Consider the following 27820-nt stretch of genomic DNA (forward strand, 5'->3'; position numbering starts at 1 on the left):
TGCTTCACTGGACACTGGGCTCCTCTGCGTGGCCCCGGGCCCGCGCCACGCTCCCAGGCGCCGCCAGCGTCACTCGGGGACCTGCGGCCGGGGGCTGCCCGCGGCGGGGCTCAAGTCGTGCTTGCGCCGGCGGGGGACAGCAGCAGCGGCGCCCGCTCCTTCCCATGGCGCCGGTGGGCGCGCGGGCGGGCCTCACTCAGGGCCACGCGGGACCTGTAGGACAGACACAGGGCGCGGTAAAGGCGCGCTGCAGTCCCGTACGACTTCCCTGCCCGCTCCCGTGCCCTGCGCAGTTCCGGGGATGCCTCCTCTGTGGGAACCCCCGCACTCCCCGGGGGGCCGCTGACGTCATCGAGGAGGATGACATCACACACCGAGGTTTCCCCGGTAGGGTTTTCCCGGATCTGAGACTCGGCCACTGCTGCCGCTGCCGCGCTAGGGGACTCCAGGCGCACCAGCAGAGGGCGTGCGAAAGCCAGACTCAGCCTTAGTGGGCGCGCGAGGTTCGCCACTCCAGAGGGTACCACAGTTCGGAAAAGGTTTCAGAGGCCCGTGGATAGACCCCCAGGGCGCAGAGGAGGCGTCTCGGCGGGCGGCCCACCTCCTACAGCCCCACAGTGCGCCACTGACGCCCAGCTTCAGCCCAGTGCATACACCTTGCAGCCCCTGGCACTCTAGGCCTTGTACCCGCTCCTACCCTCGGCCACCCAGAGCATGGAACATCCAGGTTCGCACTGCGGGCTCCTGGCTGTCGCCGCTCTCGTAGAGGGGGCTCAGGCGGGGTCGTTCCTGATATTACTGCGTGTCACAGGCCTGCCTTCGTCTGCACCGCCTGGCGTGGGCCGTTCCTTCTTTTCCTTTCCTCTAGGCGCCTCCGCCTGTCACATCCCAGCTCCCAGCTCCGTTTCCCCACCCTCCTACCAATTCGCAGCCCCACTTGGACCTACCCTCCTATCTCCTGTGCTTCGTATGGCTTCCCCTCAATCCCTTTCCGTTTCTGCAGAGGGTAGGAAAAGTAGTTCATTTGCTTACTGTATCACCTGGTCTCTCATCACTCCAGATGGGCACGTCTAGTTCTGCCTCCTCCTCTCCACAGCCAGGGTTTAGAGGGGAACCTTGCATCCTAAGAGGTACGTAGGAGGGAACCCTGACTGCGGAGTGACGGGTGGCAGGCGACTGTTCACCACCCCTGCAGAACAGAAGTGTGCCCTTCTTGAATGCCTTCTAACTATCCAGGGCTTTCACATACAACCCTTTGGGGTAACTATAGTTTTTCATATTTTACAGATGAGGGAGGGGGGGAAGCAATTAAGTGTGTAAATGGCAGATGGCAGTGCCTTAATTTGAATCCGAGCCTGGCCACAAAACCCTAACCAGGGGTGGAAGAGTACTGCTGCTTGAGCTACTCTGTGGGCCTCTTCCAAGAGCCCCATGGACCCCCCTCCCTTCGTCAGCATGTCCAATACACACACACACATTTAGCTTTGGGGGCCATGGTGGGCCTGAGCCCTAAGCAGGGATCTCCACATCAAGCTATCTCAGACTGTTCTGGTAACAGGCTGAGGGGGGAGCCAGGCCAGGGGCCACCCCACACTTCTCCCCAGATGGCTCCTGTCTGATTCTGTGGCTGCCTTGTGCCATGTGCCACTTGGTCCCTGTGCCAGTCCATTTCTCCTGGGCCTGTGTTCCAGAACAGACAATGACAAGAACAATAGCTCCACCCGCCCCCTCCACAACCCTGCCATGAAGCTGCCATGGCGACGCAGCCCGGATGAAAACACGATGCTGCCAGTCACTGGGAGTTAATTAAATCTGTTGTTCTCCTTTTCCTGAGCCCACAGGAATTTTCAGGAATGCTCTGAGGAAGCTGGCAATGACTAGAGGGCCCCTTGGCCTGCACAGCAGGAACAGCTCCAGGTCAGAAAAGGTACTTCTGGAGCTGGAGGTGATGGAGTTCAGCTGAATTAGAAATAGAAATACCTGCCAAGAACTGTCTACTGCATGTCAGGCCTTGTTCTAGACCCTTTCCATTCAGAATCTCATGTGATATGTAATGCCACCTGCTCAGCGGGGGCCCATTTGACAGATGAGGAGATAGGCTCTTACAGAGAAACAACCTGCCCCAGGTCCCACAGCTAATAAGGGGAGGAGCTAGGATTTAGCCTGAGTCTGAGTCCAGAGTCTGTCAAGATACCTTCCCTTATGTGGCCACTGGGGTGTAGATGAAGAGCCCAATGCATGTGAGCACTTGGTATGTGAAGATTTGGCAGCCATGGAGACACTAGGCCAACCAGCTAACTTGTAGGCAAAACGCACCTTCCTGTTCCTTCCCAGCAAGACCCCGGTGCTTCTGGCCACCAGCCCTCAGCTCAAGAGTAGGAAAAGGCTATAGGGTGGAGAAACAGGCTGGCAGCTCCAAAGTTAACAGGGAACAAAGGGTAGACCGCCCTGAGGTAGTGAGAGCATTAGGGTGTATGGCTGCAAGCCCATCCAGAACCCCCTAAGTGCCAGTATGGCTCATCAGCCAGGAGGCAGGACCCACTGCCATATTTTACAGATTAGGCCACTGCAGGTCGGAGAAAGGAAGGCTCTCTGATGTCACACTGGTACCAACACCCAATTTGAGTGGTCAGGGGTTTGATGCTAAACACTCTCTCCTGGGCTACTTCACTCTATGGTGCTCTGGCAGGCCCAGAGGGCATGAATCCTGCCTGAGGCCTCCCACCTGCCTTTGTCTAGCCCACAGGAGTTGCTCAGTACATCTCATCTAATCCACAGTTTATGCTCAATACATAAACATCAGGAGAGTCATTTGGACCTTTCCAGAGGCTCCTCCTGACAGGCCAGGCTTCTCTAAGCTTCCTCCATGCTTCTGGGCATGCTCCTGCCTGTCTAGGGAGCCCTTCTGCGCAGACCCCACCTGAAGCCTCTTACTCACAGCCACAACTTCCCCATCACCTCCAGACTGTCCAGAGCCAATGCTGCACTTGTCCAGCTCCAACTGTGTGCTAGGGGTGGTGCCTTCTGATGGACTCATCCTTAAGCCTGCCATTTTGATTGGTCTCTTCATTCTCTTTCCTTACCTTCTTGCAGGTTATTTGAATATTTTTTAGGATTCCATCTTGATTTATTTGTAGAATTTGTGAGTGTATTGCTTTGTATGTTTTTTTTTTCCTTTTTTAAAAGATTTTATTTATTTGACAGAGAGAGCGAGGCAGCGAGAGGGAGCACAAGCAAGGGCAGAGCAAGAGGGAGAAGGAGGCTTCCCGCTGAGCTGGGAGCCCAACACAGGGCTCCATCACAGGACCCTGGGATCATGACCTAAGCCCAAGGCAGACGCTTAACGACTGAGCCACCCAGGCGCCCCTCTGTATGGTTTTCTTAGGCCACACACTCACTGGGAGTATAGCGGGAGGACAAAAATGAGATACTAGAGGATGAGTGTCTTAAGCCCTGTGATGCTAGTCTCCTTGTCAGTGACCATGGTGAAAACTGCCCTACTTCATGCCAAGGATTTGGAGATGCCCAACAACATGAATGTGAATGATGGCGGCTTCTGGGCTGGGGATACAGAGATGTGTATGTCCTTATGGCACTCTGCCTGAAGGCTGGACATCACAAATCATTCTCAGGCATCCTCAAACTAGTTAGCATTCCATTTGACAGATGAGAGCACTTGGCTCCCAGGGACTCAGTGGTACCCAAGGTCACACAGATTTCTTATTCTGGGGCCTGACACATTGCTGGGGGCACCTACCACCTTGTTCCTCTGCATGAAGAACCCCACCACTCCAGTCTTAGACCCCAAAGATCTGTTAAATCCTTTATCTCAGTAAACAGCCCACCATCCACTCCATCCACTAAATCCTGGTCTTTTGCAGAGCACCTGGGCGGCTCAGTCAGTTAGGCATCCAACTGTCAGTTTTGGTTCACGTCATATCTCAGGGTCTGAGACTGAGCCCTGCATCAGACTCTGCGCTCAGTGCAGAGTCTACTTGAGAGTCCCTCTTTCCCTCTACCCCTCCCCCTGGTCATGTTCCCTCTCTCTCTCTAAAATTAAAAAAAAAAAAAGTAAATCCTGTTCCTTTTACACTCAGTGCACTGTGCCTTTGTCTGTCTACTTCCTTTGGTCCCCCAGCCACTGCCTTGGCCAAGCCACCATCATCTCTCACCTGGGCCCTGTTGCCATGCTTGCCACTGCTCTACTTCCATGCTGTGTCCCTGCCCAGCCTACCCACTTTCCATGTCGCCCATTTCCCCCAGGCCCTCTCCTGCCTGAGCCCTCTGGCAACTCCCCACCACTTCAGGAGGCAGCCCAGCTCTTTAAGACAGTTTAGGTGGGTGCCTCTCAACCTTGATGGGCATGAGAGCCATAGGGAGGGCTCGTTAAAACAGAGTGTTGGGCTCTGCTCCCAGTGTTTGGTTCAGTAGGTCAGGGTTGGACCTGAGAGTTTGCATTTCTAACAAATTCCCAAAAGATACTAATGTTGTGGTCCAGAGAGCACACTTTAAGAACTGACCTAGATCATGGCTTCTGGGAGGAGTTCCTGCCAAGGCATCTGCAGCCTCACCTCTCAGTGCCCTTCCCTCTGCAACCAGCCCGTATTCCCATCCTAGCTGCTCAGAGTCCTGCTTTCTTCCCCCCCCCCCCGAGGGGCCTGCGACACAGCCTCAAAGCTCTTGCCCCCACACTTCTCACCTTCATGGCCTCACTGTAACTTTGCTGGACAAGTCAGCTCCAGGCCACCTCACTCCCCGGGTCAGATGAGAAGCCCAGGGATAGGGCAGTGTGCTCTAGCTGCCTGTGTGCAACTCCAGAGGTGGCGTCTGTCTTGTCATCTGGCATGTAGCCGCTCCAATACCACTTGTTGGGGTGACTAGATGATGCCCGGTGCCCAGTTCCCTGTTTGGTCTTTTAGCCGTAGGACAGGGAGCACCTCAGGAGCTGGGTCTGCAACCCACTCACTCCTGGGAAAGGTCAGCTGTTTACCAGAAAGTCACTGAGAGAGATGCCATCATCCAGCCCTTGGCCCTCGCAAGCCGGTTTACAAATGAGATGAGGATCCCTGTATCCATGTGAACAAGAGGAAATTGGAAGCCTATGTCAGGGGCTCTGGAGTGGACGGAGGGAATCCCAGACAGCAGGGCTCTGGGTCATAATGTTCCCCAGATATAAGGCCAGAGCTGTTGGTCAAATGAAGGGACAGGGACTCAGACTAGGGGACAGCAGAGGGAGGGCAAATGTGAGGCACAGAGTGAGGATGGGATGGGAAAAGTTACTGCAAACCTGTCCTGCATGCCCAGCACACGCCAGGACCACTGCTGGCCTCTTCACATTCGTGATCTCAGGGACACCCAGGAGGTGGCTGCTGCCATCCCAATTCTCCAGAAAAGGAAGTGGGGCCAGTTCAGGCCCACACAGGCAGGTGGTTGTGACGCCCAGGTGACTGCAAAGCCCCCTGTCCGGGCAGGAAGGGCATTTCAGGCAGGGCCTGGTGACAATTTTATACTCCTCCCACACCACGACACGTGAACTGAGGCCAGAGAGAGAGGACTGCTGCCACAGTCAGCCAGGCATAGAGCTGACCAGAGCCTCATTCCAGCTTGGCCAAGGTACTGGCTTGGCACCCTTGCCTATAGGTAACACCTCTGTGACACCACCCTGGCACTGGGCCTGGAACCCAGAGGTTGGAAACTGCAAACAGGACAACAGAGACTGGGATCACAGAGAGCTTGTAGGCAGAGAGGCCCTATGTGGCTCAGTGTCTACTATACCCACATCAGTCCTTCCAAGGGAGTTAGCCACACCTCAGGGGCTGGGGGAAGATGAGGACGCCCTCTTCTGAAAGGCAGCATATGTAACATGCAGGGCACTGAAGGGACAGCCTAGGGCTCAAATCCTGCTTCTGCCTTGATCAGGCTGTGTGGCCCCACCCCAGTTGTTCCCACTCCTGGGCTGAAGTTTCTTTGCCTATAAGACAGGGATGATGCGATCAGCCTAGCATTGCCAAGGGAGGAGCAAAACTGCTGAAGGAAGTGAAAATCCTTCAAGACTGGTGTACACAGCTGCACGTGACAAACCAAATGCCAGCACTTTGCAGCCTCAAGAGGCTCAAATATGGAAACCAGCCCATGGTGCTACATCTACACAAGCCTGGGAGTGGCCCAGTAAAAACTGCCATTGCCTTTCCACAGACCAGAGGTCACCACCTTGTGACTCTCAGGCTGGACACTTATCATGGGCATGTTTTTTGGGTCCACAATCAATTTTTTAAAATATTCTGATCAGTTGCCAAATTTAAAACCCAGGAGATTTTACATAGAAGTCTGGATTTTTGGTTCATCTTGAAAATTATCTGGTCATTCCAAGTCCACATTCTCACAGAGTGACATAGACTGTAGCTGAGTAGCTCCCTGGCCCACCTGGTTCCATTGCTTCCTGGGCCCTAGATGCATTTGGGTTTCCAGTCCCTGAACTAGAGTGAGCACCCACAGCAGCGAGCACTACACAGACACATCATTGCTGAATTTGACCACAGCCAAGGTTGCAAGCTGATTAGGCCACGGAGCCCCAAAACCAAGAACTAGGGCCTTGGGGTTTCCCAGATAACTGAAGTAGCCCTCCCTGCTCAGGTTCACCCAGAGAGAAAATGGAGGAAGGGAGCCAGCCCAGCAGCATCACAGTCCCATAGAGCATCTGGGTGAGCAAGAATCTAGCTGATTTTGCTGGAAGAAGGAAAGGTGTGCTAAGGCTGGAAAGACATGGTAATTTCCTCACTGGAAGAATATGAAAGAAAGTTAAGGCTGTTCCTCTAGAAGGCCCTCCAGTCCTTTTCTGCCTGGGTCACAAGAGATGGTGTGTGGCAGGCAGAGAGCAGCTGTGCCAGCAGAAAACCTTCACTGAAAACTTAGCTCCACGACTTACTGATTGTGTGACCTTGGGCAAATCACTTTACCTCTCTGAGCCTCGGGAGTCTACATCTCTAAAATGGGGATAATAAACTTACCTTGTACAACCGTTGAAAGGATTAAGGGATAATAGATGCAGAACACTCAACACAAGTCTCACACAGAGCGGGGACAGAATGAAAGGAGCCAGTGAATAATCCCCAAAGCATTCCTGCCTGCAGGAGGGAGACTCAGGACTGACTTAGGGCACCACCCATCTAAGGGCATCTTATGCCAAGGCCTTAAATGCCTGGGATGATGGTCATCTCTGGTGCCCAAGACACTTTCCTGGATGGGAGAGGAAACCCAAGGATGGTTGTGGTCACTGGGATGTTGAGTGCAAGGTCTACGATTGGAGGCGGGCGTCTGCTGAGTCAGGTCTGGGAGAGCTGGCAGGAGGACCATTTCTCTCCCCAGCATTCTGCCACTGCCGGCTGGGGGAGGTTGGGAGAGGAGCCAGAGGTCATTTCCTCTGACTCAGCGGCCATTCTCCTCCCAGAGGAGCTCCCCTGGAGGACAGAGCATCTCCATGTGGCACTGGCCTGCCTGCCAGCCAACCTGCATGCCACCCAGTACAGTCTGGGCTTTGTGCTCAGACAAGAAAGAGACACTTGTGATCCAGACAATGGGCCGGGGCGCTCCCATTGGCCTGAGCTTCATCTTCCCTGGGTCAGCAATGTCCTTTCCTCTGCTCCTGCCCACTCTGCTCCCACCACTCCCAGGAGAATGGTGACTTGGAACACGGAGCAGAAACCCACAACCGGCCTTAGCCGCGGTCTGACATATGCCCTGGCCATGAGGAGGAGGATGTGAGCTTCTTTCTTCTCCCCGGGTAAGGAACATCGCCTCTGTGGCACCCAACTCGGGTCAGGCTATTTCGCAGGCGAGAGGTGGTAGAGGTGGTGGGGGTGCTGGAGCGCAGACGCCGGACCCAGCCTCCAAGCCTCCTCCTCCCGAGGCAGGCCCAGGGGCTGGGCCGCCCCCACGTTTGCAGCCACCCCAGGAGCCCTGCTGCGACGACTGCAGCCACGTGGGAGCCAGCTCGTGCCCACGGGGCCGCTCACCCCCCACCCCCATCTTCGACGAGCTGTGGAGGCAGGCACACCCAGACTGGCGAAGTTACCCCCACCGCTCCAGGGTAGTCCCCGCACCCCCTCTTCCCCTGCGCCCCTAGGCTGCGGACCCGTTTGGGGTGGGGGAGGGGTGGGAGGGGGCGTCGCCGCCCCGCAGCAGCGTTGCCGGGGAGCGCAACCCCGTTGCTGTGGCAACCGTTTCCAAGCGAACCGGTGGCGGCTCGCGCCCGGCTTTGGCTCCTCGCTCACTGGCGCCCTCCCTCTCTCTCCCTCCCTCCCTCCCTCCCTCCCTACCTCCGGAGTGGGCTGGGGGAGGGGCTGGCCGGGGCGGGGGTCCGGGGCGGCGACCCAGGGCCAGAGCGCGGAGCTGCCCGCGGGAAGGGGCTCAGCCCGGGATCATCTTCCTCCCGCGCTCCGGGCCCGCCCGGCCTGCCGCCGCCGCGGTACTCACGGGCCCAGGCATCCTCCTCGAGCTCGTCCTCCTGGCTCGGGGCAAGTGGCGCGGGCCCCGCGGACAGAGCCCCCGGCCGTGGGGGAGGCGGCGGCGGCACCTGGGAGCTGGCTGTGGCACGAAGGCGGCTGCGAGCGCTGGGCTGGAGCCGTGGGGCGCGCGCACGGGCGCGTACACGGCGCGTACCAGCCCGGCGTGCGCGCGCGCGCGGCAGCCGACAGAGGGCCCCCACCCCCAGCCACTCGCCGCCGAGGAGGCTGTCCTGGGAGCCGGAGGCGGAGGACCTGGCACCCACGTGCCGCGTGGAGACTCGCACGCGGGGCGCCGGGCTCACCCTGCACAGGGAAAGCACGCGCCACGCCGCACAGCTCCTGGCAACAGGCTGTCCAGAACCGGGCGCACGCAGGCAGACGGGGTGTACACAGTTGGCTGAGCACACAGGATGCTCAAGTCAAACAGCCGAGGTCAAGGACCCTGACACACACACGCACGCACGCACGCACACACACACTTCAACCCGGAAAACACACACACGTCCACGCCCCAGCCACATCCGGAGAGGCACTGCACACATGCGCTGGGCAAGGGTTGGAGCAGGCAGGCCCCCCAGTGTCGTTCCAGCTTACTAATACACGGTCCCCTCCCAACTCACAGCCCCTCCCAGTGTGTCCCCGGTGAACATACATCACCACACGTCTACTAAAAAGTGGCACAGGAAGAACACAGCCCTGGTCTTCATGGACCCCACTCATCCCCAAGGAATAGCAGTGAAGCCTAGTAAGGGCTCCACTGTTTAGCGGGGAGTCTAAACCTGGAGGTTCATCAGTCTCTCTTAATTGGGTTGTTTCCGGTCCAACTTCTCTGTCACACTTACGGTGATCTTCCAAAAACACCCTCTACCATCGTATCAGCTAGGACACTTTGATTTGCAAGTGACAGAACACCAAAACAAATAGGTTTGAGCCCAGAGGTGTTCCACTCATCTAACTCATCTAACTGAAAAAGTCCAGAGGCAGATTTTAGCTGTGATTACAATTGGTTCAAGGTGTCCCACCATGGTATCAGACATGTGACTGTTCTCTCCACTCTGCATTCCTCTGTTTGCATCATTCTTGAAAATTCCCAGGTGGTGGCAAGAATGACCCCATGGTTCTTGGTGTATATCCTGCCACCCAACCCCAGAACCCCAATTCTTTCCCAATAGTTCTAGCAAGCCCTCCAAAAGACTCTTTTTGGCTTAGTGTCCATTGGTGAACGAATCCAATTGGTCATGCCTAGGTGAGAGGATATATGTTCAGCCACCCAGTACCCATTTCCTTTTCGTTGGGTATAAGCACCCTATTTCATCAGGGGGACTGACTGCATGCCATAGGTGTCATCAGGCTGGGCCTTTGAACCCAAGGGTACTTCTCCCTGAGTGCACAGTGAGATTTCCTGCTGGGCCTTTTGGACTCCTTGGGTTTGCAGTCCAGCTCAACAATGCAGACATGGACATGGCTGTTGCATCTTGCTTCTGGGGATTGTATCCTGATGAGAATGGGGTCTGTAACTAAGACCCTAGGGTGCCCCAGTCCTGGTTCTTCATGTTCCCCCACATCCTTTTAACACTCTGTTACTTGGAGGACCATTCTGTCACTTGCAACCAAAGATCTTGAACAGCCTCACCTGGGTCACACACTCTAGGTGTCTATGTATGCAGGGGGTGCAAACCCAGCCCCATCGAAACCACACGGACTGAGACAGGAGGTTTCCCAAAGTAAATATGGGGTGCTTTTTGTACATCCTAGGCAGACTTCCCAACACAACCAGCTGAAATCCTCTAGGGCTGCCTCTGCCTTCTAGATGAGGCCCCACATCCTCAACATGGCATTCAGAGCCCTGCATGGCGCTCACGGACTTTGGCTCCAGTTGCTTCCTTTACCCACCCATAACCACCCACTCCACCTCAAGCCATCCTAAGTCACTGGAGGTCCTAGACCATCCATATGGCTCCTCCAACCAGGTACATCTGGTTCTGTGTCCTGGAGGGCACCCATTCTGAGACTTTTGTTCCAAGAGGCCTCCCTGCTTGGCGTTGACCCCCAGCCCCTGCCACTTAGCATTCCCAGCCCTGCCAGCTCTATAACCATCTCTGCCACAGTGCCGATCACTCTGGATCTTAAACTGTTCCCATTTCTGTCTCCCTACCAGGCTGAGCTCCAAACTGGTGGGGCCCTGGTCTCCATCTGGGTCCCCAGCTCCCACCACAGAGCTGGACTCACTGTGCCAAGAGCTTTAAGGTGAGTTGAACTGTAGCCAACAAGTTCCCTGGATGCCTCTCTAGCCCAAGGGGGGAGCTTGGAGGGAGGTCTTGACCCATCTGCAAAGTGCAGGGACCTACTGGTCCAACTGGTACCCACTCGCCCTTATACACCTGCTCAGGGCTGGGCTTCAGCCAACTGATAACCTAACTGCCCTCCCACCAAAATAGAAGGGCAAATGCACCTCAGGCCCCAACTTCACACATCATGAGTAGGATCCAACTTCATCTTCGGCTGGCTTCCTTGCCACTGTGCAACAATGGCTGACCAGCTGGAAGACCTTGGGCATGGCCCTCTCCGGTTTCCCTCAAGTTAATGGAAGCAGCAGCACATGCTCCACAGACCATCAAGAAGTGGACCACCACCAGAGAGGCCCCTTCCACTAAGTCAGTGCTTAGAATCTTCTGGATGCTCTTGGGATGGCTGTCAGCCTGGCAACCAGCACTCACTCCCCTAATTGGCAACAGTCCTGTCAGTGACCCAGGAACAAAAGGTGACAGGCAGCTTTCACAGATTCTCATTTCACAGCTGCCCTGAGAGGGGATGGGTATCACACCCATTTTTCTAGACAAGGGAAGGGCCTATGCAAAGCCAGCTTGAAAAGTGGCCTGGCTAACTTGAACCCAGAACTGTCTGATTGCATGTGAACCTGTGGCACTGGTCCCAGCCCACAGGCAAGGAACAAACCCTTACTGTGGTTACAAAGCATCCTTAGAGGGCTGGGAGCACTGGGAGACTATGGTATGGCAACAGATCTATGAAGTCTGGGGCAGACTTGTCAAGACTGTCCTCTCCTTCCCTGCATAGGTGGAATGCTATGGAATGTTCCCCAATTCCTCTGTCCCCAGATGAGTAAGACCTGGCTCAACTTTTCAGAGAACCCTGCCTAATGCCCTCATGGCTGGTCCCCACCCACACTTGCCACAGTCTAACTCCCAGCATCACCACTGTCTCACCTCTGCCCGCCACATTTCCTGCTTCCAGGGCTGAAGGATAGCTCTAGTTCACTGGCCCGGGGCTGCACATACAACAGGTGTCCGGGTAGGACAGCAATGGTGGATGTTTCTAACAGCAGCTTCCACCTTTCTCCCCAGGCTACTCCAAGCCCACAGCTGGTCACCAGACCACCCTGGCCATGGCTCCCATGGCCTCCCCAGTCCAGGTAGAGCCAAACTCACCCCAGTGGGGACCCAAGGCTTCTTCCCTTAGGCCTTATCCCATTTAGGAAGCTGAGAAACTCACTGGTGAGCCCAAAGGCCACTGAGGCCTGGCCGCCTGGAGAGGCTAGTCTAAGATCAGCTTCAGGGGCGGGGGTCCAGGGCATGTTGGAAGGGTAGCCCCACCAGGCCCACCTCTGATCCCTTCCCACTTCCAGCAGGGCAAGGGAAGCAGAAAGACCCCTGGAACACCAGGATCAAGAAAGAGGCAGGCAGGGCGGCTGGCCAGGTTTGTGCTCGACTGTATTCACTCAGAGACACGTGGCAGCTTACATTGGACAAAATGAGTAATAAAAATTGGCTTTAAATACGGAAAAACCAGGGCCCTATAATCCCATGCTACCCTAACACTGGGACCAGGATGGCCATTACCATCTGGGAAGGACCAGAACCGGGGCCTGGGGTGCAGGCACACACACACCTTGGCCAACCCCCTTCACATACACGCACACGCTCACATACACACCCCACTGACACACACAGGGAGGGATGGATTATTGCTGGGCACATGTGTCTTTTTTAAGAGGGGAGTCTGGAATGTTTGAGAGTTGGCCAGGGACAACCTCCTCCCCCCTTCCCATGGCCTGGGCTGGGGTGTTTCTGCAAGAGGTGTCTTTAGGACAGGGCCCAGCATGAGGGACGAGGCACCCTGGGAGCTGGAAGGCAGAGGCAGACCCATCTGGGGCAGCCTGGGCAGTGGACTGATGGGTCCCAGGGTCGGCCCAATCTCTGGTCACACTTTGGCACAGGCCTAGGGGATACAGAGGCCCAAGATCCAGCTTTGACAAGTGCTGAGAAGGGACAACAATGGACCCCAGAGGTGATGGCCTGAGCCCAGGGCGGCAGAGGCAGGCATGAGTCTCACTCGGAGGTCGGCGGTGGCGAGCACAGTGCTGGGGGCTCAAGAGCCTTGTCTGGCCCAGTCTCGGCCTGTCCAAGCTGGGCCCAAGGAGCCTTGAGTTTGGCAGTGGCCCCTCTGCCAGCTCCAGGGTGGGTCTTAAGAACGCTCTGGTTGCTATATACATTCGTACAAATACATAAATACAGAAAGCCCCAAGCTCCACAGACAAGAGCTGAAGGGACGCACCTTTGTCCCAGGGACAGCCCAGGCCTTGCCCGAACCCAGCCAGACCAGGGGCTGAGGGGCAAAGGACACTGGGGACAGCTTCGGCTGTGTTCCCCAGGCCACAACTCGCGTGGGCAATGGGGAAGACCACTGTGCAAAACTGTAAACAGCGCTCGGAGTAGCTGCTACCGCCAACCACCGGTGGGGGCCTCAGGCTGGGGGCTAGAGGCGGGTGGGGAGCTCGAGGCGGGTGGGGAGCTCTTCCTCACTGTCGCTGCAGTTCCCACAGCAATCCTGGAGGGATGGGGAAGACACGGAGGGAGAGAGGCAGAGCGAGTGCCATTAGCCATCAGTGCTACTATCCAGGCCGGCCCTGCCAGGAGCTGCCTGGAGCCATGCTCTGGGCTGGCGGCTCCCTGCGAGGGGCCTGGAGCAGCAGCTCAGGCCAGACATGTGTGGACATCAGCGCAGAGGATACTGACAGCAGGCTGAAGTAAGAGGGTCCGGGCAGATCTCGGGCTTTGCCAGAGCAAGGCCCTGTCCACACCCTCTCCTCCAGAGATGGTGGAGGCAGAGCATGGGGAGACAGATGGCTAAGCAAGGCCAGCAGCTTGAAGGAGCCAGGGTGCAGGGAACGAAGTAGTTGGGGGAAGGGGGGGAGCGGGCACCAGACTTCTTTCGCCCACATCTTGCCTCTGCCATGGAAGGGCTGCCTGTGGCTCCCCGAGGCCCGGCAGCAAGGCCAACCCACGGGGAGCCCACACTGCTCACCTCTGGAAAGAGAAAAGAGGCCGTGAGCCCAGCCAGGGGTAGGGGACAGGCGGGAACGAGGCCAGAGACCCTGGGCACACATGGCGCGGTTGGAAGAGGCCCACTCCCAGCACGCGCGGGCACCAGCTCTGCCTCCCGCCCACCGTCCCCTGGAGCTAGGCGAGGGGCCGGGCCGGGATGCCACTGGGGCTTACCTGACGGCTGAAGAGTCTCTGCAGCAGTCCCTTCTTGGGGGGCGCAGGGGGCTGACCCTTCCAGTCCAGGTCTGGGGGAACCGAGCCATCAAGCCCAAAGACATTCAGCTCCTGGAAGCACTCAGTCTCCACCATCTGCCCAAGCACAGGCAGCAGTGAGAGCCGGCTCCAGGCCTCTGCTCTGGAGCCCAGGCCACCAGCTAGGCAGCTCCTTACCTCATTCTGCCAGGGGATGGGCACACTGCCCGTGGCAAACTTCTGGTAGAAGTCCTGGTCAGTGGGCTCCAGCTCCACGCCCTTCACTGTGGAAAACTGTTCGATGTCCAGAACATCCTTGCAGTAAATGGCCTGGGGCTGGTGGGAACCGAAACAGCGGTCAGATGGAAGCAAGAGACTCACAGGCAGGCACACGCGTATGCTTGCCCACCTACATGCACACAGGCAACTCAGCCCTGAAAGTCACCCGAGCCTTGGCCTGGCTGTGCCCTAACCCTTGCAGCTCTTGGATTTGGGAGTCAGAAACTAGGTGCCCCATGCACTTGCTAAGCACGGCGTTCCCTTCTCGTTGAGGTCTTTTCCACTCTGCAAACTGTGGGGTTATTAACCCTCATTGCTTCTGACTGGTGAGGCGTCATAAAGGCCATACCTCTCCCTGTCAATGGGAGCTGACTGGCTGCAGCCAAGCAGCCTTGCAGTGCCTTAGGGAATCAGTGACAGGCACCCCCTCTACCCACACATGGCCGTCTGGGGGTACAGTGCAGGCAGGATCTTAGCTGCCTGAGCTAAGCATCCCCATGCAGGGCCTGGCACTGACGGGTCCTCTGTCCCAGGATGTTCCAATGGACTGCCCTATCCCCTCAAGCTTCACACACAACCGGAGGATTAGAACAGTCCTCCCAACTCCCCACACCCTCAGGGCCCCTCCTGGGAGCCCACCTCACTCCAGAAGGCCAGTGTCCTTTTTTTTTTTTTTTTTAAGATTTTATTTATTTATTTGACAGACAGAGATCACAAGTAGTCAGAGAGGCAGGCAGAGAGAGAGGAGGAAGCAGGCTCCCCGCTGAGCAGAGAGCCCGATACGGGACTCGATCCCAGGACCCTGAGATCATGACCTGAGCCGAAGGCAGTGGCTTAACCCACTGAGCCACCCAGGCGCCCGCCAGTGTCTTTTTTATCCTTGCGTTGTTTTCTAAATTCTACTATTAAGGATGTCAATTAAAACAACATCGTCAAAGGGGCACCTGGGTGGTTCAGTGGGTTAAGCCCCTGTCTTTGGCTCAGGTCATGATCCCAGGGTCCTGGGATTGAGCCCCACATCAGGCTCTCTGCTCGGCAGGGAGCCTGCTTCCCCCACCCCTCTGCCTGCCTCTCTGCCAATGAAATGATCTCTGTCTGTCAAATAAATAAATAAATTCTTTAAAAACAGCAACACATCATCATGTAAAATGGTACAGCTGCTTTGGAAAACAATCTGGCATTTCCCCAAAAGGTTAAATGCAGTGTTACCATATTAGCCAGCAGTTCCACTCCTGGGTATATATCCAAGAAAAATGAAAATATACGTCCCCACCGGCACTTGCATGCCAGTGTTCATAGTAGAAGAATTATTCATGATAAGCCCAAAGTGGGAACAACTCCAATGTCCATCCACTGATAAACAAAATGCGGCATACTAAAACAAAGGAGTATTATTCGGTAATTAAAAAGGAAGAAAGTAGGGCACCTGGGTGGTTCAGTCAGTTAAGTGTCTGCTTTCAGCTCAGGTCATGATCGAGTCCCATGTAGGGAACCCCTGCTCAGTGGGGAGTCTGCTTCTCCCTCTCCCTTTGCCTATTCCCCTGCTTTGCTCTCTCTCAAATAAATAGTTTTTTTAAAAAGCCAGGGGGTTGGGGGGCCTGGGTGGCTCAGTTAGTTAAGCATCTGCCTTCAGCTCAGGTCATGATCCCAGGATGCTGGGATCGGGCCCCACATTAGGCTTCCTGCTCAGGGGGTGACTGCTTCTCCTTCTCCCTCTGCGCCTCCCTCCCCACCACTCATGTGCTCTCTCTCTCAAATAAATAAAATCTTAAAAAAAAAAAAAGGGAACAAAGTACAGGCTATAATACTGATGAACCTTGAAAACATTACACTAAGTGAAAGAAGCCAGTCACAAAGGACCATGTATTGTATAACACCATTTGCATGAAATGTCCAGGACAGGCAAATATACAGAGACAGAAAGTAGATGAGTGATTGCCAGAGCCACAGGGAGAGGAAAATGGGGAATGAGTGCTAATGGGCACTCATTTTGTTGGGTGGGAGGCAAAGGGTGATGTGAATGTTCTAAAATCATTATGGTGATGGTTGCACAACACTGAATATGCCAAAAGCCATTCAGTCACACGCTTTAAACGAGTGAATTATAGGGTATGTGCATTAAATCTCAACAAAGCTATTAAAATAGTATCAGTATCAAACTTGCTTCTTCTCTGTTCTGTCTAAAAAGTTAAAGTCCAGAGCACTGATTTTCTAACTTTGAAGACTCGGGGTGTGGGATGATTTCAAGGTTAGATGAGAAGATGGATACCGGAAGCAGGGGGAAACCTGATTGTGGGGTCAGCCCCAAGGCAGGCTGCTCTCAGTTCAATCACTCACAGCAAGGCCCACACCCCAGGATGCTGGTGAGGCCAACAAGGCACAATTCTTCCTAGCTGGCCTCCCACTTGTACTCACCCTCTCTAGCCCTGCCCCAACCCCTCACAGGCCTGCTCAACCCCCCGCCCACCGCCCCCAGGCCCTGTCACACTTAGAATAAAACCCTGTGCCTCTTCCGGCCCACGCTCACTCCTGCCACACTGGCCTCCTCGCTGATCTTTCCCTCGAGGCTTCTCCTTCTCCCTGGAATGCTCTCACCCCAAAACTCGGCCCAGCTCTCTCCTTCACATTTTTAGGCTTCTGCTTAACCATCAGGTCCACCCTGTCTAAAAATACTCCCACCCCCATCATTCCTTATCTCTCTCTTAGCCGCATTTATCCTTTTGACATTAGCTGTTATTCTTTTTCTCTTAGTGCTTACTTCCGCACGCTCCCCTCTACAACAGGAAGGCAGGACTGGGTCCTGCTGACCTCTTTATCTCCAAGCTCTGGCACTTACCGGCACTCAGACATTTGCTGAATGAATAAACAGTCACTGTGTGGCTGACAGCCATCAAGCTGGCCTGCCAGTGACCCGTCAATGCCAGGACCCAGTCCTCTTACACATGGGAGGAGGGCAAGCACATCATAACTTCATCCTGGCCACTCACAACATTCCCTGTGACTTCACACACAGAAGCCTGAACTCAGTGGGAGGACAATTCACAGGATGAAGCAGAGCCGAGGGATCAAGTCCTGGCAACACTGCTCAAAACCCTGATGTGGGCTCGACGCTATGACCTTCTGGCCAAATGAACGAATGAGCTCCATGCCAGACAGAAGCTTTAGCTGGGCTTCTGCCACCTGGGATATAATGACTCGAGGATGTCTCTGCCCATAGGATGCCTAACCCCCCAAGATACTCAGTAAATGAGTGAGATCAGCACCACGAGGTGTGGTGGGCGCCAATATTCAGCCCCTGACCCCTGCTGACAATGGGCATGTTGGTTTTCCATCAGGAACCCAACCTCCCCCACTGGCTGTGGGTCAGGTGGGCAAGTGATCCAAGTGTGGCCGCTGAGGGGCTTCCGAACAATCAGTGGCAATAAGCACTAGATTTAGGACTTTTTCCCCCGCTTTTAGGACTTCTTTTGAAATTACTGGGCAAGAGGTACATTGTGTCTCCTGGGCTGGCTGAGCTGGTAGGACGTGGACCTGAAATGCTGGGTCTACCACCGCCAAACCCTAGGAAGAGCCGCCAGAGAGTAAAGACCGCATGCTGGCCAGTCCAGCGGTGTGGGAGAGGAAGAAGGAATCCCCGGCAACACTGCTGGAGCCCCAGGTCCGGGCATGCCCAAAGCAAGATCAATCCTGAGGCTTTCCACCTATGAGAGCCCACTGAATTCTGTCCTGCCGGCCAGGCCATCTGAGTTGGGTTTCCTGACACTTAAACTGAAGGTGTCCTGACCGCGCCTCCGAGAGCCCTGAACCCCGAGCCCCCCACCGCCTGCCCCAGCACAGTGCAGCCCGCCCTCAGCAGGAGTGGAAAGCACTAACGTCAGGCTTGAAGGGTGGCTCCAGCATGCCAGCTCCTAGCCGCTTGAAGTTCAGCTTCTTGAAGAGGGGGTGTTCCTTCACTTCGCGGGCACCACCTCCACGACACCCCAGGCGCTCAGCAGGGTCCTTGCACAGGAGCTACAGCGGGGCAGGGGAGGTCAAGGTGGCGCCCCCCCCCACCCCCCCATCCCCGTCCCCACGCCTAGCCAGCCTGCTTCCTGATGGCCACCATACCTGGGAGCAGAGCGAGCGGGCCTGTGGGGAAAAGCGCTCGGAGTATTCCTCAGGCACCTCCTTCACTAACCGCTCCACCTCCTCTCGCTTGATTTTCTTTTTCCTCTGCTGGAAGGGGGACTGGCCTGCGATCATCTCGTAGAGGAGGCAGCCCAGCGCCCACCAGTCTGGGCTGAATGTGTACCGTTCGTTCTTCACCACCTCCGGAGCTGGGCAGTGGGGTAAACAGGAGTGAGGGCCCAACGGCAGGCACCGCCTGGGAGGGACGTCAGAACATGGGGTGGCCCCTGCCCCACCAAAAGGGGCCAATGTGGCCCTGCAGAAGGCCAGGTTTGGCAACTTTTCAAGAGAAGTCAGAAATCTGTATTTTTAACATGAAGGTGTCCAGCCTATCATATGTTGGTAACCCATTCCAGTGGTTTTAAAAACACTTTGATTTAAACACAAATGTAGGCCACATCAGGCCTGTGTGGTTATGTTTGTAATCTTGGGATTTAGTATAGAAGAGACTCACCTGCCGCATACCTACACCTGCTGGGCAGGACACACGGGGATCTCTGCCCCTCCTGCCTCTTTGCATCCTCAAGGCCACTCGGGGAGCCAGTATGGCTGCTCCACAGTTGGGCCAAGTGGGGCTGGGAGCAGCAGATGTGGCCTGAGGACACGTCACAAACAAGAGGTGGGGCCCTGCAACTGGGCCTCTGTCTGCCCTGTCTCATGGTCTCCAAGGGGAATAAGGGGCCTATCTTGGCACTGCAGATGGGCACGTCCTCTCAGGACCTGGGCAGTTCAGGAGCGGGCAGGATGGGGACGCTAAATGCAGCCCCTTCTCATCCTTCTTGGTAGCCACCGGCAAGCCCAGCCGAGAGCAGGAGCTCCGTATCTGGTGAATGAACATGTATCCGCAGGTGTGGGGGGACTCCCTGGCTGAGTCTCGGGCCTAATTTATACAAGAGGGCTATCGGCTCTCTCTACTCCCGAGACACAGAAGACTCCCAAACAGAAGTGGTGGGGCCCGGCCAGGACAGCAAGGGGACCCCAGAGGCAAGGCGGAAGGGCAGAGGGAGACTCACCCATGTAGCCCACAGTGCCCACACGACCCTTGATGGTCTGGCCCTCTGGCACGTGCACCGCCAGGCCCAGGTCAGAGATTCGGATATGACCTGAATGTGGGTAGAGAAGCAGGGCGGGGCGGGGGGGGGCATGAAGCAGGTGAGCCAGACCCTGCCCTACTCCACAGCATCCCACCTCTGAGGCCCCCCCCAACTCACCGTGGTCATCCAGTAGGATGTTCTCCGGCTTCAGGTCCCTGTGGGGAGAGAAGGGCAGGGTCAGATGTTGTCACCACCACCTCCTAGCTCACTTGTCTCCTGGGATGGAATGTGCAGGAAGGTGCGGGAGCCATTTATTGCTGCACTGAGAGGAGGCCCTGCCCTCCCTCGCAGCAGCCCCAACTTGAGGGAGCAGCCTCAGGATCTGTCCAGTCAGGACACCCTTCCTGGGATTCTCCAGGCAAGTGGAGAGCAGCTCCCACGTGGGGGGACAGCAGCCGGAGCCTTGTTCTCCACTGGTGATGATGTAGTCCCACCCTCCCCCACCACTCTGGTGGCTGACTCTACCTTTCCTGTCCAATGGGGCTACTCATCTGTCCCTTCATGGGGCTATTTTGAGGTTCAAATTAAATCACTGCCCATAATGACAGGCAGAGCTGTCCGCTGACAAGCGCCTAATGCCAGGCTTTGTGCACTTTACCGCGTTATCTCATTTGGCCCCTAAAACCACCTTGAATTAATAGTCTCTGCTTCCCAGAAAAGTAAAGAGCATATGGAGGAGGGAGCCGACTAACCCAGGGTCACATAGAGAGAGGTGACAACACTAGCATTCATGGGAGCGAGCCAGACCCAGAGGTGGTCAAGTGCATTGGGCATCGGCAAGTGTGGCAGGGCTCAAACAGGCTCCTGTGTGCCTTGGCAGCCTCCGCCCATGCCCCCACTGCAGCGCCCCCTAAGGGCAGGCCCAGGGCCGTCACCTGTACACGATGTGCTCCCGGTGCAGGTCCTCCAGGCCACAGCAGATCTCCGCAGCATAGAAGACAGCCCGCGCCTCGGGGAAGCCAGCCTGGCCCATGTGGTAGATGTGGAATTTGAGGTCGCCTCCGTTCATCAGTGTCAGCACCAGGCACAGCGCATCCTTGGTCTCGTAGGCGTAGGCTAAGCTCACCTGTGGTCAAGGGAACCGAAGCCCTCAAGCTGGGGCCAGAGGCCACCCCGTGAAAAGGGGGGCACCAACCACCCAAAAAATCCTTCTCAGTGCCAGTCCTTGGGACCCAGCCTGCTCCCCAGGCCTGGCGTCGACACCCCAAACCCGCCCTTTCTAGGCATCTCAGAAGGTGGTAAGGTGGTGCCTGGAGGGGATGGGGCAGGGCAGGAGACCTAGCAGGGCGTGGGGAGGGCAGGGAAAATGCATGGCCAGGAGCAAGGGAGGGGTCTCCTGTCTGTACTTACTACAAACCTACTGTTCACTTTCTCCAGGATCTGCTTCTCATTCAGTGCCATGGCCTCCCCTTTCCGCTTCTTGATCCGCTTCTTCTCCAGCTTCTTGCATGCGTACATCTTGCCCGTTGCCCGCACCTGGCAGGCACACACCTGGAGCCAAAGTAGATGGGCAAATAGGGACCAGCTGTGCCCTTTCTGGGGCTATAGGAGTTCAGAGAAGGGGTGCTGGTCCAGGGCCCACTGTACCCCACCACCCCTCTCCATCAGGGGCTCTGGCCTGGCCACTCACCTCACCAAAGCCGCCTTTGCCCAGGACTCGGTACTGCCTGAAGGTGTTTTTGGTCACTGGCTGCCTGTGGGCAAGGGATTTCAGAGCAAACACTGGCTAAGCAGGGGCCCAAGGCCTGTGAGAGTTCCAGTAACTTAGCCTACCGAGGCCCAGCCTTCAAGGCACTCACCTTTCCAGCCACTTCCACTGTAGGAAACGGTTGAAGTAGATGCTGTCGAGGTAGTCGGCAAAAGGAGCCATGCTCAGGTACTCGTGGGTCAGCCTGTTGAGAGGACCCAGCCCGTGGGTCAGCCTCTGAACCCCCAGGTTCTCAGCTTTTTGGGTCAGAACCCCTGTTATGTGCATTGCTAACCCGATGAGGTGGGAAGCATGCACCCCGCAGAAGCTGAAGATGCCACAGAGAGGGAAGGCAACCCGTCCAAGCTCACACAGCATGTGCAAAGCCAGGGTGGGAGGCTGAGCTCCCTCCCCAGCTGCTGAGCTGTTCACAGCCTTCCAGGCCCACAAAAGCCCCCTCCTCAGGACACAATTCCAGGCCTGTGGGCAGGGAGAGGCTTACCGGGTAAGCTCCTGGAAGAGGTCTTTGCAGGGCCCCTGCTCCAGCCGCTGGGAGCAATTAGTCACCAGCTGCCGGGGGACCTCAGGGATGAGGTCAGGACCCTAGGGACAGGCAATAAAGCAGTCAGTGCAGGGGGCTCCCTTGGCCTGCTGTAGGCGAGTGCTGCGCCAGTCTGCCCAGTTGCTGGACTCAGTTCCATGCTACCCTTGAGGCAGGGTGAAGCAGAGCCCTTGGCAGACTGCCCGGCCTGGCCCACCCTCCTGGGCTCTCTGCCCGAGGTCTGCCTGGTGAACCCGGACTAGCTCCAGAGCACTCTCTGCCCAGGCTGTAGTCATTCCTCTCCCCATCACTGAGCTCTGCCCACTGCTGTCCTCCCTCCATCACGGCTCACTCACCGTGTGGCTCAGAAAATTCTGCACTAGTCGCCGCCCACAGGCCTTCCGCTTCTCATCGGGGGTCACTTCATACTCGGCCTGCAGGGTGGGAGGCAGGGAAGCTTGGGGTCTGGGCAGAACAACAGGTGTGGGAAGATGGAACACACTTGGCCTCGGGGCCCCTGCCCACCCTCGGGGCTGGCCTGGGCTGCACTCACCACTCCATCCAGGAAGGCAATGCAGCGGGTCAGCTCGGGCCTCGTTGCGCAGAACTCACGGAACAGCAGGCGCCCGATGGGCTGCCGCTCGCACAGACTATGGTAGTCACGCTCTGCAAGCAGGGGTAGGAGCTACTGGGTTCCCAGACCTGGAGCCTGCCGGCGGGGCCCTCCTGTCCATACCACCAGGCCCTGAGCCCCAGTAGCAGCTTCCAGCCCTGTAGTATGGAAGCCATTATCTTCTTTAGAACCCTCACCACAACACTGAGGTGGACATTACTCTTTTTGTTTCTTTTTTTTTTTTTTTTAAGATTTTATTTATTTATTTGCCAGAGAGAGAGAGCACAGCAGGGGGAGTGGCAGGCAGAGGGAGCAGCAGGCTCCCTGCTGAGCAGAGAGCCGGATGTGGGACTCCATCCCAGGACCCTGGGATCATGACCTGAGCCAAAGGCAGACACTTAACCAACTGCACCACCCACGTATGCCGACATTACTCTTATTTCCATCATAGTTTGGGACTCTGAGGCCCAGAGAAGCCAAGTCATTACCTCAAGGTCACACAGCCAGGAGTATGGCCCCAGAGCTAGGCCCTCACCTCCACCTGCTATCTCCTGGTTCACACCACCTACAGACGTCACAGTGCTGGGTTTGGGTGTGGTTTGTGAGGTTCCGGACAGGCCCAGGCTAGGCCCAAACCTGCTGCCTGCCTGGCGAAAGTGCAGGAGGAAGCTGTGGCTTCCGGCGAATTCGAGGCTGGGCCTCCTTCCTAGGCCGTGGAAGCAGCCATGGTATACTCCTTGCCCACGTGCGGGCTGTCAGAGGGGCCTAGGTAACCTTGGGTGCTGTGCAGACCTGGGGCCTCAGTCAAGATAAGCAGGGGTCCTGGCCCTTCTGGTCCAGGTTTTGCTGCCCCCTCCCCAACACCTGCCACTCATACCACTCTGAGGTGGCCTGTGCTAAACATGGGCTTGGGGATCCTCACACAGTCCCCCTCTGGGCTGGCTCCAGCCTCCGCTGTGCCCTCTGTCCCTCAAACCCTAGGCCTGACCCTCTTTCCTCGGCTTCTCTCAGACTGTCCCAAATCTGACCCTGCCCTACTCCCCCCCCCCACCCAACCTCCTCTGCTGTCCTGTTTGCACCGTGTTCTCCACCCATCTCAAGCCCAGGAACTGAAACTGGGTTGGGTGGTGCAGCCTCAATCTTCCTGCTCCCCAGAACCCCCAACCCTGCCTGCCTCAGGCTGAGGTCTCAGGGGAGGCTCCCCTCAGCACCCCCGAGTCTCCACCCAGGCCTCACCGAGGCTGAGCCGCAGCTCTTCACACTGGCTGATGTGGGGAAACTGCAGCATCTGTCGCCATTTCTTGCTTTTGCCTTTGCGATTCCCACCACCACCTGTGGGAGCAAACGGGCACTGGGTCTCCAGTCCCACCACCACCCCACTTCCCTCCCACGCGGGGCATCCGGAGGCCTTCTGGCAGCCCACTCTAGGAGGCACCTCAGGTCTTCATCCCACATGCATCAGCATGCCTTTGCTGGACTCTGGGACACACACGGTCCCCTGGGCCTTCCTGCTCGGGGGGCTCCTGAGCCGAAGAGCCAAGAGGGTAGCAGGGACAGGCCACTGGGATTAGGGGATGGGGGTGGTGTGTGTGGAAGGGGGGGCTTCCAGGAAGCCTTAGCTGCTTCCTACCAGGTAAGAGGTTCCCAGGAAAAGAAAGTAGAGGACATAATAGTGGTGGGAACTAGGTAAGTCAAGGCACAGACGGAAGATACTCTAGGACATGTGGGACTTGCCTGAGACATGCCAGAGGCACAGGGCAGCCTGGGTCCCTGGGAAGGCTTCAGGCCCCTATTACCTGGCCCTGTACCAGAACTATCAGAGACTCGAACAATGTGGTGGCAAGAGGGCTGGCATTCAGGGTGCCCACTTCAGTACACAAGGGTTTCCCTGGCTCTGATACCTGCCTCATTTTACCCATCTGACTCCCTACCTGTAGCTGCTGAGACCAGAGTAGCAGCCCAGGTGCCTCCAGAGCCAGATGGGACAGTAGATGTGGGCCAGGTGGGAGACAATAGGGAGTGGTGGGGAGTGTGGTGAACTGCGCCGTGCATGCCTGGGTTGCTGCCAGGCAGGAATGCAGGCTCAGTGTGGCTAGCTGGGAATCTGGGAATCTGGACTGTTATGGGAAATACTGGTTTGTATTTTTTGTAAAAACCCACCGCAGCCAAATGAATTAAACCTAATAGAAAGCTAGCCAGATGTGGCCCCTGGGCCAGGAGGTTGAAAATGGAAGGGCCCGAGTCTTGGAACCCCACAGTCAAAGGTCTGAATCTCTAATTCACACTTTAAGACCCATCACTTGCCCTCTATGGACCTCAATACCCTCATAGGTACTTTGGATTCAAAGCTGCCTCCAGAGGTGTTGTCAGGGTGACAGGGACAGTCTGTGTCTAGTACTCTGCAAGGCTGAGGCAAGAGGAGAGCCTCGGCTCCAACAACTCATGTCAAGCTCAGGCAGCCACTTTGCCCTTCCTGGCCTCAGTTTCCCCTCGGTTTGGCCAGCCTTATTTTCATCTGGCCTGACTGAAGGCAGGTGGCACAGGGGAAGGGGCTGCTCCAGGGATGGGGCAGAGCTGGGTGCCTCCCTGGATTCTGTGACCTAAGCCGCCTGGAGGAGGAAATGTTGCAGGACACCCATTGGGAAACCCACTAGCAGCCCTGCAGCAGCCTGCACACAGCGTACCCCACAGTCATTGCTCCACCGTGAATGAGCAACAGACCCCCACCCCCAAGCCTGGGCAAGGCCTCCCCAGAAGGGGAACTCCTCCCCCACCCCCACAGGTCCCTCACCCAACCCTCCATCCGCTGGCCTCCCCCCACCAGTTACTTCCTCCTCCCCCTCCTCCCAGCCACATCAAGGCAGCAGCAAGAGTCACATGCAAATATCCTGTCCTGGAACTGCCACCAAGAGTCAGTGGGACTCCTCCCTGGCCTAGGCTGGCCCCCTCCCTGGGCCTCTGGGTGCCCTCTAAACAAGGGCTTGCTCCCCTCTTCCCCCCACCAGTGCTCCCCACTTCATCCTCAGCAACGCTGCCACACTAGGTACAACCTCATGAGAAAACGGAGGCCTTGAAATGAGGAATCAATTTGTCCAAGATAACCAAGCCTGGAGGTGCCAGATGCAGAATTCAAACCCAGCTCCCTAGGACCACAACCCATGCTTCCTCCCCACCCCAAACATGCCACGCCAGCCATCCCAGGGCTCCCAAACCACTCAGGGCCTCAGACCCCTTGGGGAGGTGGCAAAGGCCAGGCCCCAAGCTCTCAGCCCGCTGATGAAGGGATTCCAATGCAACCAGTCTGTGGGCCAGGGTTTAGGGCTCAGTGACAACACGGATTTCTTTTAGTTTTCATGTCCCATCTCCAACCATTCCCCAAAAAGGGTTACTAAAGTTTAGAGAGAAGAGACTTGTCTAGAACCATGCAGGTGGGAGGGGCAGAACCAGGTTGGGTATGGGCTCTCCAGGGAAGGCAGCACTCCAGGTCTGGCCATACCCCACGACACCTCACCCACGGCCTGAGGAAGCCTGTCCTGAGGTGCCACAGTCTCTGGCCGGTCAAGGCAGTGCTCCCAGCAGGCCTAAGGCCCGAACTGGCTACAGCCCTAGGGAGGGAGGCCTGGCCAGGCTCTCCCCACCCCTCCTCCTTAGCTGGCTAGATGACGAGGCAGAACAGAATCGGCAGATGCCCCCAGAGGCTAGGAGGAAGGCCTAGCCCTGAGACTCGATAAGGGACAGGAGATAAGGAAGGCTTTGGGCACTAAGGACCCAGCCTGCCATGCCTACTTCCAGGCAGCACCTCCCAGGGGGCAACACACACTAGGCAGGCAGAGGGTACCAGATGCTGTGCCATCTGAGGGCTCCTCTGGGCTGCCTTCAGACTATATTGGGGACATCCTGTGTCCTAGGCCTGGGTCAACCACAGTCTCACTGTATGACTTGGGGGCCAGTCCCTAGTCTGAGCCTGTTTCCCACCTGTAAAATGGAGCAGAAAAGTGAAGCAGACGACTCAGCCTGGAAGCCCAGCAAAGGGTGGAAAATGACATGTCATGACCTCCCTGCCCTAGAGTTCAAAAAAGAAGGGTCTTGTTCACCGCTGGTCCCCAGCACCCTAGACGGGACAGGGCACAGAATGAGTGTTCCGTGATTATGTTACTGAGGTGGACCATGGCAGGTTAGGGCCAGACTGACCAGAAGGCAGTGAGGACCAGGTCTGGTCCTCTGTGTCCCCCAGGACCTTCAGAGAGCAGGTGTCTCCTAACATTTGGGGCGGAAGTCCTGAGAAGCTCGGTACACACTCACCAGACTTGCTCCCTCTGCCAGGCCTTGCACTAAGTCCTGCCAGCCCCACATGCTCTCTGCCTTCAAAACACAGCTCCCACTTACTTCTGTGCCCGTTTAGCCCACTAAACCGTGGGCTTCCTGAGGACAAAAATCATGATCCATTCACCTCTGTCCCCAGTGTCCTGAAGCACAAAGCAACCTATGTGACCAGCAGTTACCCCCAAACCAGGTGGGCTGTGGTAGCGTAGTGGCTCCGCTCATTCATTCTCCAACCTTTATCCTGCACCAACTTTGTGCGGATCCAGGCTGGGCGCTAGGGTCTGGGCCTGAGACACGTGGGGTAGGCTACCCTTTCTTGGGGCATCTTCTCACCTATCACCTGAGGCAGGCCTCAGAGAGGCTCTCCAAGGACCCAGGTCCCACCCTTCCCTCTTCCTTCCTCTCTCTTTCCCTCACCGCACCCCGCCCCCCGCCCGCGCCGCGAGGGCGGTGGCCTGACCCCCGCCCCTTCCTGGGCCGCGGCACCCCGGGGCAGGTGCGGAGGACAACCGGCCGGAAGGGCTCGCCTCTGCGCGGGGTGCGGGGCGCGGAGCGCGCTGCCCTACGAGATCTGGAGACTGGGGCGCCCAGCCGAGCTCGGAGGCCGCGCGTCCGTGTTCCCCGCACCCGGCCGCCTTCTCGGCCGCCTCACCTTCCCGGGCCTTGAGTAGCACCGTGTTCGCTACGATGTTCTCGAGCTCCATGGGCTGCGGCGCCGCCGGGCCCGCCGGGCCGCGCCGCCGGCCGGGATCGCTCGCGGGAGCCGGGGCCGGAGGGCGATCGGCGCGGCTCGGCTCGGCTCGCAGTGACCGCGCCGCGGCCTCCCGGGCCTCCCCGGCCGCCGCCGCCCGCCGCGCACACTCCGCCCCCTCCTGGGGGCCACCCCGGCGCCGGCCCGCCCAGCCCTGCCCTCTGTTTACTTTACGCGGCCAGTAACCAGGCGGGTGCTCCCCGCGCCGTCTTCCCATTAGACAGCCTCTTTATTAACCCCCGCCTTCCGAGCCAGGGATTCGCCCAAAGGAGCAGGGAGGCGGGACTTCATACGTCACCTCTTCCTGGTTGGTCTGCGGTGGGGTTC

The 27820-nt window shown here is 57.1% G+C and overlaps 1 protein-coding gene across 3 annotated transcripts; it reads right to left on the reverse strand.

Moving 5' to 3' along the window:
• Positions 1–137: 137 nt before the first annotated feature.
• Positions 138–27504, reverse strand: GRK6 (G protein-coupled receptor kinase 6). 3 transcript variants are annotated; one of them, XM_044228568.1, is made up of 16 exons: positions 27395–27504; positions 23656–23751; positions 22360–22472; positions 22163–22240; positions 21768–21868; positions 21378–21470; positions 21209–21272; positions 20929–21069; positions 20454–20644; positions 19696–19733; positions 19498–19587; positions 18425–18633; positions 18191–18328; positions 14237–14374; positions 14021–14155; positions 138–213 (listed from the first exon to the last, which is right to left on the reverse strand). In XM_044228568.1, exons 1-16 carry the CDS (start codon positions 27444–27446, stop codon positions 193–195), a joined length of 1698 nt encoding a protein of 565 aa, XP_044084503.1. In that variant the 5' UTR covers positions 27447–27504; the 3' UTR covers positions 138–192. The 3 variants fall into 3 exon arrangements, with proteins under 3 accessions (XP_044084503.1, XP_044084493.1, XP_044084513.1); XM_044228558.1 differs by lacking the exon at positions 138–213 and adding an exon at positions 12215–13349; XM_044228578.1 differs by lacking the exon at positions 138–213 and adding an exon at positions 13270–13828.
• Between the last annotated feature and the right edge of the window lie 316 nt (positions 27505–27820).

Source organism: Neovison vison, chromosome 1 (assembly GCF_020171115.1).
Source record: "Neovison vison isolate M4711 chromosome 1, ASM_NN_V1, whole genome shotgun sequence".
NCBI lineage: Eukaryota > Metazoa > Chordata > Mammalia > Carnivora > Mustelidae > Neogale > Neogale vison.

What these genes read in the sequence shown, in the direction of transcription:
- GRK6 (XM_044228558.1), bottom strand. Translation starts at nt 27,446, where the DNA reads ATGGAGCTCGAGAACATCGTAGCGAACACGGTGCTACTCAAGGCCCGG. An exon ending in GCAAAGGCGGCTTTGGTGAG is followed by an intron (nt 21,070 to 21,208) that starts GTGAGTGGCCAG and finishes CTTTGGCTCCAG; the next exon opens with GTGTGTGCCTGCCAGGTGCG. An exon ending in AGCCACCCTTCAAGCCTGAC is followed by an intron (nt 14,375 to 18,190) that starts GTTAGTGCTTTC and finishes GGTTCCCACCAG; the next exon opens with CCCCAGGCCATTTACTGCAA.